Raw genomic sequence first — 16,749 nt, 5'->3', positions numbered from 1 at the left:
TTAACAGTAAGTAGCCGTAGAGCAGCAGTTATAATTTTGCATCCACCTTTTCGGACAGGAATAACAAAAGGTCCAACACGTTCCTCTTTAGGGGCGAGGGATGAGCTCAGTTCCTACAGCATCTGCTTTGCACCCAGGAGGTCTCAGGTCCAACCTCCAGCATTGACAGATAGGGCTAGTAGAGTTCCCTGGTTGAAACCTTGGGGAGCTGCTGCCAATCAGTGCAGACAATATTGAACTGATGGACCCATGATCTGACTAGGCATAAGAGTGTTCCCTTTAAGAAACAAAAGATCTGATAAAATGTGCAACTAGTCAAGAAGGAAGAGGACCTAGTATTGCTTGGGCTCCTTCATGAAGGCAACTGTTTGGTATCACCCAACCAACCACCATCCTCTCTCCATCCAGGTATTACAGGAACTGGAGCTGCAAGTTCCCAACTGCAGTGACATCTCTGAAATGAGCTCCTTTTACACTTGGCATTTTCCGCAAGCAGCAAACGTCGCTTTCAAAGAACTTACTTCGGTCATAAGTTCTACGCAGGGATCCAAGTCTCCCACTTGAAGTCGATTGCTGGCGAGGCTCTTCAGCAAGAGGTGGACTGTGAAAGTCAACACGTGGACCTACATGAGCAAAAGAAATCTGTGTTTGTTAATTAAAAGGATAACTAATAAAAGAATGGCACACGTACACAGCTGGAATGGTATTTAGAAGATTGCTATAGTGCTTTCAGCAGTCCCCACCTGCTACTGTTATCTACTAAATTAATCTTCGATATAATCCAGCATTTCTTCCAACTGCCTGAGCTTGGACCCAACTTCTCAACTGATTCTGCTTTCTGATTGCTTGGTGTTGCTGTCAATTAGGTAGGAGAGCCCATTGCAGTTTGTGAGTTCAGGGAGCAGGGCTAAGGAGCTATAATGTCATCTGCCCATAAGCGCCTCCTCCTCCTATCTATTAGGAAGGCGGAAGAAAAAGAAAGCCAGCACTATACCTGGTAACCATGGACGAGGGTTGACTGCATCTCTTTTAAGACATATTGCAGATACTGTGCCCCCAAAGCCTCCATTATTTTCATCAGGGTGTTGCGTGCAATATCCCGTATTTCCTGTGCTCTGTTCCTCAGAAGGGAGCAGACTTTCAGGAGGATGCTGGAGCCAACAAAGAAGCAAAACAGAAGAGAACCAAACACAAGCTTCAATTATCACTCCAAGAGGTTTGTACAATATTTATCCTATATATGCAAGTATGCATCCCAACCCCCATATGCGTTATCTATAGGTCTATATATATCCCTAGGTGATTTTCACCATATGGAACTTAATATGCACTTGAAAAGACTGTACATACCTTGGCAAATTCTCTTCCATGACATCTTGGGGAAGAGTCTGCATCAGCTTGACCATCGCAAAAGCAAGTGGAACCCGAACAACTTCTTCATCATTCACAACCTTAGATTTCACAAGCTTGTGCTCTTCATCTCTTTTGACCTGCAGGGCACAGAAACACATCATCTCCAAAGTTAAAGGTAACGGTAAAGGGACCCCTGACCATTAGGTCCAGTCGTGGCCGACTCTGGGGTTGCAGCGCTCATCTCGCTTTATTGGCCGAGGGAGCCGGCATACAGCTTCCGGGTCATGTGGCCAGCATGACTAAGCCGCTTCTGGCGAACCAGAGCAGTGCACGGAAACGCCGTTTACCTTCCCGCTGGAGCGGTACCTATTTATCTACTTGCACTTTGACGTGCTTTCAAACTGCTAGGTTGGCAGGAGCAGGGACCGAGCAACTCCAAAGTTACTCAATAGCATTTCCAACTCCCAGGTGTTAAAGACAGTGATCTTACATCTACACCCAGAGAGAATAGAACACTGGAGCCGAAACTCTGTCTAGCCTACCTCACAAGGTTGTTATGAGGAGAAAGTGAGGTTCATTTGGTATACTTAAAGGGGTATTCAGAGCATCTCTTTGGTTCCAAGGGCCACAACTGGCATAAATGGGAGCTTTTCTTTTAATGCTAATAGGAGGTGGAGGGGACAAAATGTTAATGCCGCCCACCTCAGTCCTAACCCGGACTGGTCACCCACGTGGGGACCATTCACACAATTTAAAAGCCACTTGCTATTTTGCTGAATGACAATTCATCTAGTTTAGCTCCCAGAATCAAGATGTACTAAAGACTATTTAAAAATAAACCCCGAAGACTCAGAAATGTACCTTTGCAATGAGACATTTGTGCAATTTGGGCAAGATGTTTCCCTGTACTGTTTCTTGTATATGATTTATCAAGCATTTCAACTCTTCCTTATCCTTAGGCAGGAAGGAAATTGGTTTCAGAGCGATCTGGGTTTTTTTGTCTTCTTCATTAGTGGCTGGAGCAGACAAAGATGAAACGGGCTCTGTTTGTTCACTGGCATCTTTAGAAAGGTCCTTGGTTGTTTCTTGGTCTTCTTCCCCATCACTAAGTTCCACTTCCATTGTTTCATTCTCCACTTCCATTTCAGTGTCCATGGCTTCTGCATCTGCTAGGCATAATCAAGAGGGGAAAAGGCTTTGATGCTTGCCGATCAAGTCCTTTGTTGGAACAAGACGGACAAAATCTAGAGCGCTCCTGTTTAAGATTTTAGCAGGCCACACCCCTCTTCCAGGATTCCCCATTCCATTCCCACTCTCCCCAACTGTTAGCCAGAATTCTGTGCCTCGTGAATATGACTGACACTCAGAGAAGGATTCCTTATTAGTACAGAGCAGAGATGGGAAATAAGCAGGCCTGACCCTGCTTTATTTATAACTCCACATAGGTTTAAGACTGGGGCATTACGTAGATATTCTGAACTAGAAACCCAATAATTAACTTTTTAAAAATAGAAAGCAGAGATTTTAAAATGCATAATGAAACAACAGGCCCTGTTTTTTTCATTCGAAGAGTAATAATGGTCATGCAAATTTATTTATTATTATATCAGAACAGAAGAACAGTCTGCTGCATCAGTCCAGTGGCCCATCTGGTCCAGCAGCCTCTTCTCACAGTGGCCGACCAGATGCCTATAAGAAGTGCACAAGCAGGACGTTGAGCACAGCAGCACTCTTTCTTCCCCCAGTCTCCAGCCACTGGCCTTCAGAAGCATTACGGCCTCCAGCGCTGGCAGTAGAATATAGCCATCTAGGTGAGCAGCGATCAGAGTTACAATGCATTAGATGCTAAAGAGGGTGCAGCGTTAACAGGTTGTAGCAAAAAGTCACAGCACTTTAAAGCCTACCAACATTTATCGTGGGAAGCATAACCTTACAGGAGCTGGAGCCCACTCCACCAGATGCAGGAATCAGAACCTTACCTTCCTTTTGAATCATCTCAAGCTGCTTTTCAAGAGTTTCGTAGTCAAAGTGAAAAGCCTCCAGCACCATAACTAGCACACTGTCAAACAGATTAAGGGGCGGGGGAGAGAAATAAAAGGTGCTAAAATCCAAAAAACGTACAACTTTTCTATTTGTAAAAGGACTGGACTAAAAGAACTGCTCAAGTGAATACTTATGGGGGCACTGGGCTTGAGTTTCTTGAACAGGTGCTCCCTAGGCTGCATGGCAAGTCTTTAAAACAGATGGTACACTCAAAAAGCAAAGTGCAGTACAGCACTGGGGGAGGAGTGGAATCTAGTGTTCAGAGAACGCAAGCAAAAATCTCTTTGGACAAGAGCATTCCTAAAGTAGTTCTTTGATATCTGGCCAAAGTGAATTAAAAGTGCTTGGAACATAGAGCTCTCTTTTCACGCAGACAGAGGCTCAGTGCTCCCATTAACACAGTCATCAGCTCGGTTAAAATGACAGCTCTAAAACAGTCCATAGAGATACTATCCTTGTGTATCAATTTCCTTATTAATGCTATCAGTATGGAGTGACTGGCGTTGCAAACCCCTGCAAGGTTGCTCAGAAGCAAGTCCCACTATGCTGTTTGGTAAGTTCACACATTTTTACAGGATAAACCTTAAAACCGACGTTTACAGTACCTGACGCCCAGTTTTTGATTGATCTGTCCAGTCTGCAAGACGTGTATGAAATGTTTCAAGTGATAGAGGTACGCTGACCAAGAAAGATGTCTGCAAACAGCTCCTACCATTTCAACCGAAGCAGTTACCATATTTTCATACTGAGGAACAGAAAACAACCCTTAGGGTCTTCCCAATTTCAAGCAGCACAAAAGCCTTGCCTAGACTAATGAAGCCCATGCAGGCTAGAAGAAGCTTCCTTCCACATCCCCAACACTCCCTTAAAATCATGGTGAAAGAAAACCTATCCCAACACTTTCACATTAAAATACCCAAAGGAAGCAACATGCTTTGCAATATTCAGAGACCTATCTGAAGCTTTCCCCCTCATTATTAAATTCAGAAGTTGTGAGGTGTGTCGTGTAGTGGTTAGAGCAGTGATAGCCGTTGTGGTGTCCTTCAAATGTTGAGACTACAACTCCCATCAGCCCTAGCCAGAATGACCAATGGTCAGGTTGATGGAGGTTGTAGTACAGCAACATCTTGAGGGCACCAATTATCTGTCCCTGGTACCGTTTGACCAAAAGTAGGGAGCTTTTGGTTCAGGTCCTCACTCAGCCATAAAGCTCACCAGGTGCCCTTGAGGAAGTCACATTCTTTTCAGCCTAAGGTACTTCACAGGGTTGCTGTATAAATAATTCTTCCAAATGAGGAGAAGGGGTACAGAGAACTACGTGGGCCTCCCTCACTGAACTATTTGGAGGAACTGAAGGATATGTATGTATGTATAAATAAATACATGTACATGTATAAATAACTAAATTATGAAGATATCAGACAAAGAAGAACTCTGCAAAGTTTAGTTCCCACAAATTGTTATGCACTGTTCCTTCTTTAAAAGGGCAGCTCGAAATAAGAGCCTTAACAAACATTTCAAATAAGTACTGTGCAGGGGAGGTACTTCATTTTTAAAAATCTCAGCTCAAATCCCAACACTCTTTATTTTCTCCTGACAGAAATATCCCTGCTGCACCCTGCTGCACTGACAGAAATATGCCACTAAGGGCTATGAAATAGAAGTAGTTCCCATCATTGTATGCTAAAAGTTCACCTTAAGCATTTTCTCATCAAAGATAGTAGTAGTTGCGTAAGGCATAATGTAATTCTGAAGAGATTTGGAACAGAGCGTGATTTTGCCTTCAGCTAGTTGCTTAGCCAATTTCTTCAAGGCGCGTGCCCTTCTGTGGATCTAAGAGAGATACAAAAGTTTTCACTGAGTGAGGGCCCATATCTAATTCAGTAGACCTAGGAGGTTTGGGTGTCATAATCTATCAAAAGTTTCACCAGCTCTTAACAGCCGAGAGGGGGAGAAACGACACCTTTTTGGATGAGCAACTTACTACAACACACTTTCTCAAACAGACACTGAATAAGAGAAAATACATTCTGATTAAATGCATACAATTTTAGCTGATGCCTTTTAAATGTGACATTAACAGCAAAGCTTAGCATGAGCTAAAATAGTGTAAATGACATTATAGCCATTAAATCAAAACACACACACAGAGACTTCTTATTCTCACAACGATCAACGATTTGCGACTGAAAAACGAGGCAGCACTTGCAAAGATTTACATTCACAGAAGAAGATGAGGTATCTACCATCTTTCCACTACCATACAACTATTGTCCAGTGGCAAGAACAAGATTGCATTATACCTGAATATGCTTCATATTTTCAAAGAAGTCCATCTCTGGATCATGAATGTCCGTCAGCTGGACCAAGTCCTGAAACTCTGGGTGGTTTGAAAATGCTCGAATCAAGCTGGAGAGCAATGATGTGTAATCCTGCTGAATGCTCTGAAAGCAGCAAGTAACAAAATACCAAGGGAAATGTGAAAATGTGTGGCTTGGTGTTTTTTTTTAATGCAGCCATTTGATTATTTCTTTTTTAGAAATACACTGAGCAGTAACAGCCATGCAAGAACACACACAAAAACCAGAATTATACTTTTGAAACTTTCTCCCTTTGGGATCAGACTGACATCCATACATATTAAACATTCCTAAACAGATTTTTGTTTACATCAGGGGCTCTACATATTTACATTGGTACCTGAACTACTCCTGCTGTTATTTGAATGAAAATGTCAGGGAAGTGTGGTGGTAGCACATGGCAAGACATCTCACGTGGCCCCACATCCTCGCCAAACCATTGTATCAACCCCTCCCCTAGAATTTAGCTTATTTGCCATATTTTGGACTCGTCAACATGTTGGGCTGGAGTAAACACACTGAGCAAGGAAGGAAGGAAGGTAGAATTATAGAAACAATACAGAAGCATTTTGTTTATGCTTTTTAAAATATTTGCATCTTATCATTAGCCACATTGGGTGCTTTGTTCAATGAGAAGCCTGCCCACGGCCCTGTCTCATTTCAAAATACTAGAATAGGGCATCACTTGTACAATTCTCTTTCACAGTAATGTTTCCTCCTGAAATGTGGCAGCAATCAGACAACAGTCGGCTTGATTATCAGCTTGTGGTGATGCAGAGGCGGGCTTCTTCACCAATGGAATGCACTCTCTGCTGAAATATGAGAAGCATCCCAACATGTGCTGAAGATGCACCTGTCCACACAGGCATTCCCTTGAACCAGAGTTTCTTGTTTTAATTGTTGCGTTTTAATGGGGTTGTTTCATGGGAAATGGAATTATGGAATACTTCAATCGTGTTATATAACTGGGTTTTATATTCTACAAATCACCAAGAAGCCTATTTTGGCATTAAACAGCATATAATTAAAAATAACAACCAGCTTTTTACCTCAGTCTTGTTCTTCAGCCCTTTTCTCAAAGCTTCTAGAAGAGTGTGCTGAATGATTTCCTTGTATTCCTCTTCTGCGTGACTGATTTCAGCAAACAGGTTGATAATAGCATTCAGACAGAGGATGGCACTGTCACTTAGAGACATCTCTCCTAACTAAAGAAAGAAAAAGATTATGGCAGCTGAGATTACAAGAGATGACCCTGAAACCGTAGATTAAAAAAGACTCAGAAATACGCGTGAATATAATCATTGATAAAACATAAACCAGCTCCCCCAACAACAACTCAGAGCAGTTCCAATAGACCTGGAAGCTTTAAATATCTGCAAGCCATATGTAAAATTACCATAAAATTATTACGAAGCTCACTATGAATCAATCACATAGTCATATTTTTCTGTGAAGTAAAAGACTTTTTTTGTCATTTTAGAGCTGGCAATGATAACCCATGTGCTTACTATCTTTTAAAACACAGCCAAAGTCCACACAAACAGGGATTTCCTATGCTGTCCCCTAATACTGTCAAAATGTATTTTCTTAAGCCCCTGGGGACCCTCAGAAAAAGCCAAATTGTGGCCTTTGGGGGGGGGGAGATACTAGGAGGGTGGGGAGAATCGATGAGCATCAGGCAGAGGCAATGGAACAAGCAGAGATTCTGAAAGCTGCCGCCATCTTAGATGTAAGATTATTTTTGGTTCTTCCTTAACTCTCTTACCTCTCTTGAGATATATGCTGCTGCAGGTATTTCCTCATATAGCATCCAAAAGGTAATTATAATGCTCACCTAAAATAGCTTATGGCTGTTTTGCAAACATGCATAACTTCCGCGGAGGTGCCTTCTGGGTTCAAAAGGAATATTCTAAATTTTTTTTACTAAATAATAAAGCAGGAATTTTTAATCTCATTGATGGTATAAGGGGAAAGATATGCAGATAAATGTATTTTTCAGTTCCCCAAATGATCAAAATATTTTTATTTATTTTTTTAAAAAAGAGAATACATTTCCAGGAGCTCTACCATAAAGGACAGATCTTTTCCACGTGGGCATGGGCTCACCTGTATTGTATAGAAACAGTTATGCATTACTGGAATAAGGTAGTCGACATCCACTGTTTTCATTGCCTTGATATGAGAAGTGATGTCTTGAAATGCTGACAAGCGAATGTCGAAATTGATATCATCAAGATGACGTGGATCAAAAGCATTCAGCTACAAAGGGCAAGAGGTTTAATAAAGATATAAAAATCAAAATGATGACAGAAAATTTCTTAGAAGTAAATCAGGTGAAACATTACATACCTTAACTGTATCTGTAATGTATTTTAGATTGCTGTCCAAATCTGATAAAGTCTATAAAAAAAATGGAAAAATAATAAAAAGGCAAACTTAACAAACCTAGAATTATTTCACACATGTATCATCTACTGTCACATTAACAGCGCTTTTCTCTGAACATTCTCCAGTTCTACATTTCACTTTTTAAAAAAACAGGACAACCATAAGTGGCCACAGTATTCAAAATTCAGATGTCCCATTCTTTCTTTCCAGCGTACCACACTTTGTATGTATTTGACTAGAATCTAACCAGCTCTTCCACTATCCACTCATAACATTTTGAGTTTTAGAACTCATCACCATCCACTACATTTCCCACAGTTCCTGGAGGCTCAGGAGGCCATTTTGAAAATCCATTGCCCAACCACTAAGAAAAAAGGAAGCAGTCAGGGGAAAGGGATTGGATAGCCTCTCAAGGGACTGCAGAGGCATTTGGGACTGGGAAGACCTCAATGGTCCCAATGACATCCCCAAGAGCATGGCAGGGTCATAGCTTGAAATGGACGCTCAGAGAAATCATTATGGATCAAGTTCACATCACAACCAAAATAGTGTTGAGCAATCGCTAACAAAAATGCTATAAATGTGCTACTACTGTATTCAGTACCTCAAAAACCATGCAGAGCGTCTGACGAGACAATTTGTTCTGAACAACAGAAAACAATTTTGCCAGTGGTTTGAGGAAACTTGCTGGATTCAAACAATGCTTCAGTAGATTTTGTACTGTTTCCAGGATGTCAATCTCAGTATCCTGGAAAAAAAACAGATCAATCATGACAGAATTCCTCACTTACACTGAAAAACAACATAATACAGTCCAGTTCAGCATTGTCAAGAGAGATTTAGTTATAAGTATATTAATCAAGAAACAACTTACATATTTCCAAATGCAAAATACTTGAAAAAAAGAACCCTGCTCTGTATATAGACTAAACTACAGCATAGCACAATTATCAATAAGCCTGAACCAGACACAACAAGCCTTGTCCTTGCATGTTTCCCCTCCCCTCTCTTCCTGCCCCATAGGCAGGAGGAGCACTCAGAAGCTCATTTTGCTGCTTTTGCTTAATCAATGCATATACCATGACTGCAACTTGGCTTGTTTCAATCAAACCACAGCTAATATTAACTACAGTTTATTGGTTTAGATTGGGGGGGGGGGATAACGATTACGCAAAAGTGAAGCTTTTAAACTCCTCCTGGCTACAGAGAAGGAAAGGGAACTGTGCAGGGCCAAGGCTCACCCTGGTTTGTTCGTTTTATACTCAACTATGTTTCAGAACGGCGATGGCTAGCCTGTAGCCCTCCAGATGTTGCTATACTACAATTGCCATCATCCATGACCACAGGTCATGCTTGCTGGGGCTGATGGGAGTTGGAGACCAACGACATCAGGAGTCCCACAGCTTCCTCATCCCAGGATTAGCCTGGCATCCTAACATGGGAAGTGGTTTGCACCGAGAACATAGGTTAACTGAAATCTGAACCAGGGACATCGCACTTTCAAACTTTTTTTTTTAAACCACTCCATTATACTTGCATATATATATATATATATATATATATATATATATGGGGGGGGGGATCCCAAAGGCACAGCAGAGCACATTGAATAACAGTGACCCAAACAAGTTAGCAGCAGATCATGATAACCTGGAAAAATAGTTTAGAAGTTCACCAGAAAACAGCCAAACTTGAAAGGAAATGTGACTTCCCACAGGCATAAATAACAAAGCCTACCTGCACCATGTTACTCTGGTGGAGGAAAGGGAGGAGGAGACCAATCAGGATGGAGCTCTGACTCTTGTCCTTTATAAACTTGCTAATTCTATATTCAACAGAAGCAAGAGGTTAGCCTTGCACCGATATAACCGCAACATCACAATTCAATTGCCTATAATATAATCATCTGTTAATGTCAACTGCTGCTGATGTTCTGCTTACAAAAGGGCACATGAATGCATTAATAAAATTCTGGTCCACACATGACTTCACACAAATGAATATGGACAACTGCAAGTTGAAGAAGAGGTATATACTGCATACCTATCAGTGTATAGGTAAACTACACATATATGAATTAAGAGTTTGTGATTCCCAGCACAGAATGGATCAGAAGATGCCTGTCCAAGGTGCTGCCAATCAGAGTGGACAATACTGGGCTAGACATCCAGTCAGAACAGTCTGATCCCTTATAAGGCATATGCTATGGTGACATGCCCGGAGGAGGCTGCGTATGAGTTACATGGAGCCAAGAAACTTAGATTCAGAGCCTACCATGCCTGAAATGCATACAATAGCTTCCAGAGTGAACTCCCAACAAAAAGTGCCACCCTGAAAGCTCAAGCTTCCTGACAGCCTCTTGCAGGTGGTTCTCTTGAAAACATTTTTTGTTCACAAGTCTATTCAGTTGTTTAATTTCCTGTTTTAAAAGGAACCCATCGTTTTTAACTATTATTTTTATACTGCTTTATGGTATTTTACTTTGTGCACCTCCTTCTGGTTTTATGTGAGCGGCGAGTACATTCATACCTCCACTTACGTATCCCTCTGGATACATAAACTTCAGGATGCAAATGCGGCAAACCCGGAAGTATTTTTCCAGGTTTCGCCACGCATGCATGGACTAAACCACACTGCACGCATGCACAGAAGCAGTCCTCCGGTTGTGAATTCCTCGGGATGCGGCCAGATGTCTGGAATGGATCCCATTCGTAACCGGAAGTACCACTGTATGTAAATTTACTCCTCCCCCCCATATATATATACACACATATATAGTAAAAATTTAAGGGACCCTATATAAATCAGTACTCTTAGCAATAACCAAGGAACTATTTACTTTGAAAGGATGTTTAGTTCTTTGCTGACTTGTGCTCTGTACTTCTTCTTCTTCATCTTGTCCACACTGAACATAGTTTTGCTGAGATACTGAAGGATTGCAGGCACATGGGGGAGAATCAGCTTCACACCTGTGGTGGGTACATCTGCAAGGGAGACAGTGAGTTTATTTACCATTCAGAGACGTGGAGTACTCCAAGCAGAAAAACTAAAGAATATCATCCAATTCCTCACAAATAGTATAACAATTGTTCTGGGGTTATTTCAATTTATATCCCACTTTTCTGCATACACCACCCAAAGCAAGTAACAGAAATAAAAATAAAAATGCAATGAGTTGAATCCAGAGATTCCAGTGCACTAAAGTGGGCAGGTGGAAGTCCTCTTTCCTCCCAGCAGCCCACCCAGGAGCTTCTCCCAAGGATGGAGGGACCCTGCTGATGGGATGTGGCACCAAGTGGTGTGTTTGTGTGTCCCTGAGTGGAAGCAATTTCCACAAGCCTGCACATGATGATGGAACCACATCAAAGAGACGGGCAAGCTGGCCATATCTTCATATTATATTTTATATGAAAAGGCCTCCTGACTTGGCTAACCTGATGAAATAGGAGTTTATATCAGCCAACAATAACCTATATGCCATAATAAAATGTCTGACAACTAAAAATGCAGCTTGTTAACAGATATTACTATACGGCTCCCAGAAATACTATCATTATGGCTAAACGTGGGAAAATATTGGTTTGGAAACTAGCACATTTCCTGGGAAACCGCTGAATGTAGTAGACGTTGCTACTAAAGGGATTAATTAGGAGACAAGGGAACTTGCTATCCAGTTACTGAACGATGCTTTAATTTAAATTATTTAGCCAACATTAAATGTATATGTTTGCTGCTCAAAAACACACTAGTCAATAATATTTGCTGGTCATTGCTCTTGAGGTGGATCTGTTATCTCAAGCAAGCTGAAAACTGACAGAGATCCTTCAAGCCAGGATATAAACAGGTGTCTGGGGGGGAAAACCAAACAAACACCTGTGCACTGTCCTTTACCACAATGTAACACTTTTAATCAAGGCCCATCTTTTATCTCAAGTGCCAGGAGTTTCTGTTGGTTCTGTTTCTCTGGGACAATATACCCTTTCCATCAGAACTCCTGTTCATTGGAAACCCAGCTCTGTGGCAGCAACACCTCAGCTGTAAATCTCCCTTCCCTTATGTGGTTGCCTGATGGTTTTTGTATGTGAATACAGTTTTCATGTCCCCATGCTTTTCTATGGTTTTAGTGCTGTTTTCAGCTGTCCCTATGCCCTGCTCTTTTACTGCTCTTTTATTATTCTATCTGAGTGCTTTAAGTGATGTTAAGTTACTTTGGTGGTTTTATTACTGAAAGGTGGGATAGAAATGCTTTAAGAAAGAAACAGAGGAAAGGAACCTTTTGGGTGTGAGCTGCAGAATTCCTCCATTCCTTTTCTGACAGACAGGCCTATGAACGGAATACTGCGCTGGAAGTCACAAAAACCAGCATTTAGTCTAGACTGACCTGTACAATGGCCATTGGGTGCCATTGCACCTTCTGCTCTAAGGATGAAGTGAAAGCTAAATCTGGAGATCAAATTACGAGTATAAGAGGGCTCTTCAACTGTTGACTGTTATAGGCCAAAACTACAAACTGAAATCAATTACAAGTGATACCTAGTTTTGAGGGTAGGGCAGAGAACATACCCAGTAAGAATCTGTGTGAAACACTACTGGGAACATTGGCAGGAAAACACGAGACACACCATGAGAGAAGTTGGTAATGCAGCTCTCAATGAAAGTCACTCTGCCCCGCCAACAACCCATTTATTTATTATGAGTTTTTACAAATGAATTTCCATCTCACCCTTTAATACATGTACTTCTAAGGGAGGCAATAAAAACCAGCAAAAATGAAACTATAAGAAGTCTACAGAACATAACTACAATGCACCGTCTAGTAGGTGCTGAGAATATTTTCTTTCACAAATTAGTTTCTACTTCTAGCACACAAGCAAAATGGAACAAGCAGTTTCGAAAATATTCACTTGCAATAGATTCGGGCGCCTAACCACCCGTACCTTCTGTCGTTTCATCAACTTCTTGGAAGACACAATCTGTCACCGTCAAGCTGCAAATATCGTCATCGGGCTCCAAGTCAGGAGTGTTTAGAAGACTGTCAGCCACGTCCATCACAACACCAGCCGTTGCCTCACACAAGCTTTTGGCCGAAAGCAGAGCAAACACATTGGATAACACATCATATTCTGGATGTCCTGGCATCTGCTTGGCCAGCAAAGGGAAATACCTGAGGGAAAGGCAACAAACAGGCAGGAAAATACTGATGTAGGAATATCTAACTCTAGCAAAATGACTAGTGACAACATTAGAATGAAGCTCCCAACAGGTAAGGCCTAAGTCAGTGATCCAGAAAAAGGATGCAGCAGACTCTCCTCATGTTCAAAAGCTGGGGAGTGGGGAGTAGAGATGCCCCTTTCACAAGTTTGAAGGAATGTTCCATAAGGTCACAGTAGGAACCAAAGCAGGTGAAACTCCAGAATTGTCCTTGTTATGTTTCTCTTAGGTTCCTACAACTCCCAGCCTTTTTCTTCTTCTTCACTGTTCAAAGTCTCAAAAATTGTCAAAAAGAGGAGAAGGACAACAGGTGGAGGTGAATATTTCAGGGCCTGAAACATTTGCGGAGAACATGCCCCTTGCCCCATTCCAAGTCAGCCCTAATGCTAACTTGAAAATGAAAATGTCAAGAGGATACCGTCATCAATTTACCAGTATATAAATTGTGTTAAATAAACAAGATGTGTGCTTATCACTGTACCTGTGTATATGGTCCCTATAAACAACCAACATAAACTTTAGATTAAAAGTGCAGCTGACTTATATATATACACATAGATACATATATACACACACACCTGAGTAGCAGTATAGTAAAGTTATACCACGATCCATTGTTTCATTAAGAAAAAAATTAATTTACCTGGGGCTTCTGCTCCATATGTGAATGATTTTGAGTAAGAGAGTAGGAGAATACTGGCTCTCAGAGGCCAACCTGAGGATCTGAGGGAACAAAACAGGAGAAAATAAAATCGGGACAAAATATTGAGGCTGTCTTGGTAGAGATGTTTGCAAAAGAAGAGGCATTAGTATACTCATGATTTGCTTCTGAAGGAACAATTTACTGTTTGCATTTATCTTCCTTTCACCACAACGCTAAGAGCTAAGCCAGGTATTTCTGCCTCCACTAACATCAAGAACAAAACTGCTAATGATGAGTGGAGGCATGAATGTTGCCGTTATGGCTTCGCTACACCCACCACAGCTAAGGCAGTCTAGCATTAAAGGGACCATCTCCAAGTACCTGAGGCAGGTAGACTAGTGAAGAAAGGTTATAGTCTGAAGGAACCATCATTTTTTCCCCTGTTACATACTTAGAGGTGAGCCAGCACATGCTCACAGGAGACGTCTTCCTAGTTTTATCTAAAAAGAAGTATCCAATATTTGCTTTATGTTTCATTATCTTTGTGAGGCTTGACCAAAGAGTTACTGCAGTGTAGATAGGTGACAGCTTCCACGACCTTAAGAGAGGGCTCCTGTCATGCATGGCAGATCTGTTCCCACTCCCTTGGACCTCAGCAGTAGGTCTAGCTGTTGTGGCATGCACACTGCCACAGTATGGTAACAGAGAGAGAGAGACGAGTGGCGGGTGCCACTCAGTGACACAGTTTCTCCCAACAAAGATGTGGCATTGACTTAGGAACATGTATATCTCACCCAACAAAATTGAAACTTTACATTTGTCAACTATAAACATGACGTCACATTCAAGTTTTGTGGAGATGATATAGACAAAAGCCTTTAGATTCAATAAAACTCGTGCTGTTTATGAAAGGACAAACTCAGTTTACATTGTACTTGGATTAAATTTACATACTTCTGGACTGTAGCTTGAATGGATACACTGATTTTTAATAATAATAATAATAATAATAATAATAATAATAATAATAATAATAATAATTTATACCCTGCCCACCTGGCTGGGTTTTCCCAGCCACTCTAATAAAATTAGATATTTTGTTCCTAGCATGCCCTCTGTGCTTCGACCCAAATACCACTTTCACTCCAAAGGAAGTCATTTGTGCAGTTTGGAAGATGCTAGAGGACACCTGAGACATGTGCCTAAGTAAAGGAAAGCAAGCAACTCTCCACCTTCATGCTGCCCTTACCTGGGGCCAAACCACTGCATGAAAAACTGCATCAATCTCTTCCACACTAAAGTTGTACGTTTTGAAGTCAGAGAAAAAGTCTGCTATAAGTTTAAGTCCAAGCCGCCTCAAATTTTTCAGTGGGTTAATTAATTTGAGTTGAATCTGCAAAACAAATCATAGCAATCCTGTGAGGGTCTTTTTTCTTCTTCTTCTTAAGCAAAACATTTAAAGGGCAGTTATTCTTTACCACCTAAGATTTAAAAGACTAGTTACTGAATGTATCCTCTGAACTGTACCCATATGTCTGCATTGCCTCTGTCCGAGTTACACTAATGCTGCATGTCTCTGGAGTATTAATGTAAATTTATATAAAGAACTTTAATCCAAAGATCACAGAATGGTTTATAACATAAGAGCACAAAAGAAATAATAGCCAAAAAAAACCCCAATACATTTTTAAAGTCCATAGATATATTGCACAGCAAATAAAGATATTGAGATCTGTTCGCATAGCACGAGAGCGAAAAGCAAGCATGCTGGAGATGACAAGCCCACCTAGGGCCAGCCCAAAAGCTAGGCGGTGTGAGATAGCTGCCTCAGGCAGCAGGTGCTGAAAGTGGAGACCACCATGAGTACGAATGTAAGATTCAACAGCCAGCCTGGCTAGTTTCTCTATGTGAGATCTGCATGGCGAGGAAGCATCTTAACCTCAAGTGGCAATTTGTTAGCCAGCCCTGTGTCCACAAGAAAAAAAAAATCTACCCCAAATGAGAACTGTAGGAAATAGTAACCCCACACCTCCATTTATAACTATACAAAGTTAACATTTAACACAGACAGTAGTATTAGTAGGCAATAAATGACTAATGTGTTTTGAAAAAGACCCAGTAGAATATAAATGAGGCTCTTAATTGGCATTTATTTCCTCACTAGATAATGAAGTGTTAAATTAAGTTTAACAAATGGCAACGCTGAAAAAAAATATTTGCGAAGCCTGGAGTTACTGAATTACAGCTTTTCGTCTCAAGAGTTAGTGAATAACTTCATGTGCAAAACTAATTACCATGAACTTCAGCAACACTGCTGTCAAACTGATTGCTTTGAGCTCAGTCTGAAAGTCTGCATGTCCATGGAGCACAATATTGTACATCAGATCTTGAACTGTGACTTTTCTGGGTGTTGCTCTTTTTGAACTTCCTGGCTACAGTAAGAGGCAATGGCGGACTTGCAAGTCACATTAAGCCAAACTATAGTCTGATGTGAAAAAGCAACATGCAGGTACACATTACTCAAAAATTTCCATGGTAATCCTTTCCCACTCCTGCTGCCATCATGCTGTGGCTGAAATAAACCAGAGTTTGGCTTGTTGCACTGGCCAAACCCAGGCTCATGGTATGTTTCTCTCCAAACAAGCCACACGTATTAAGCCCAAAATAAACCTTGGTTACAAACCACAAGCCCAGCTTCAAATGACACAAGCCAAACTCCGGCTTGTTTTGTGCACAACAGGGCAGCAGCAG

General features: G+C 41.2%; 1 protein-coding gene across 2 annotated transcripts in view; it reads right to left on the bottom strand.

The window, feature by feature from the left end:
- Nucleotides 1–16,749, bottom strand: part of UTP20 (UTP20 small subunit processome component) — a 64,147-nt gene that overhangs the window by 18,643 nt on the left and 28,755 nt on the right. The window contains exons 28-44 of one of the 2 annotated variants that reach the window (XM_083400479.1): nucleotides 15,248–15,391; nucleotides 13,999–14,078; nucleotides 13,082–13,308; nucleotides 10,984–11,128; nucleotides 9,882–9,969; nucleotides 8,749–8,892; nucleotides 8,106–8,156; nucleotides 7,863–8,015; nucleotides 6,806–6,961; nucleotides 5,700–5,840; nucleotides 5,092–5,229; nucleotides 4,002–4,141; nucleotides 3,333–3,412; nucleotides 2,215–2,522; nucleotides 1,351–1,490; nucleotides 995–1,151; nucleotides 522–623 (exon numbers count right to left, since the gene is read on the bottom strand). In XM_083400479.1, coding sequence (XP_083256605.1) covers nucleotides 522–623; nucleotides 995–1,151; nucleotides 1,351–1,490; nucleotides 2,215–2,522; nucleotides 3,333–3,412; nucleotides 4,002–4,141; nucleotides 5,092–5,229; nucleotides 5,700–5,840; nucleotides 6,806–6,961; nucleotides 7,863–8,015; nucleotides 8,106–8,156; nucleotides 8,749–8,892; nucleotides 9,882–9,969; nucleotides 10,984–11,128; nucleotides 13,082–13,308; nucleotides 13,999–14,078; nucleotides 15,248–15,391 — 2,394 coding nt within the window. The remainder of the gene's footprint in view (nucleotides 1–521; nucleotides 624–994; nucleotides 1,152–1,350; nucleotides 1,491–2,214; nucleotides 2,523–3,332; nucleotides 3,413–4,001; nucleotides 4,142–5,091; nucleotides 5,230–5,699; nucleotides 5,841–6,805; nucleotides 6,962–7,862; nucleotides 8,016–8,105; nucleotides 8,157–8,748; nucleotides 8,893–9,881; nucleotides 9,970–10,983; nucleotides 11,129–13,081; nucleotides 13,309–13,998; nucleotides 14,079–15,247; nucleotides 15,392–16,749) is intronic. The other variant, XM_083400480.1, reaches the window with a different exon arrangement.

This window comes from Podarcis tiliguerta (assembly GCF_965153285.1).
Source record: "Podarcis tiliguerta genome assembly, chromosome: 10".
In the NCBI taxonomy this organism is placed as follows: Eukaryota; Metazoa; Chordata; class Lepidosauria; order Squamata; family Lacertidae; genus Podarcis; species Podarcis tiliguerta.
The sequence above is the reverse complement of the archived record's forward strand: the minus strand, read 5'-3'. Positions and strand labels throughout refer to the sequence as shown.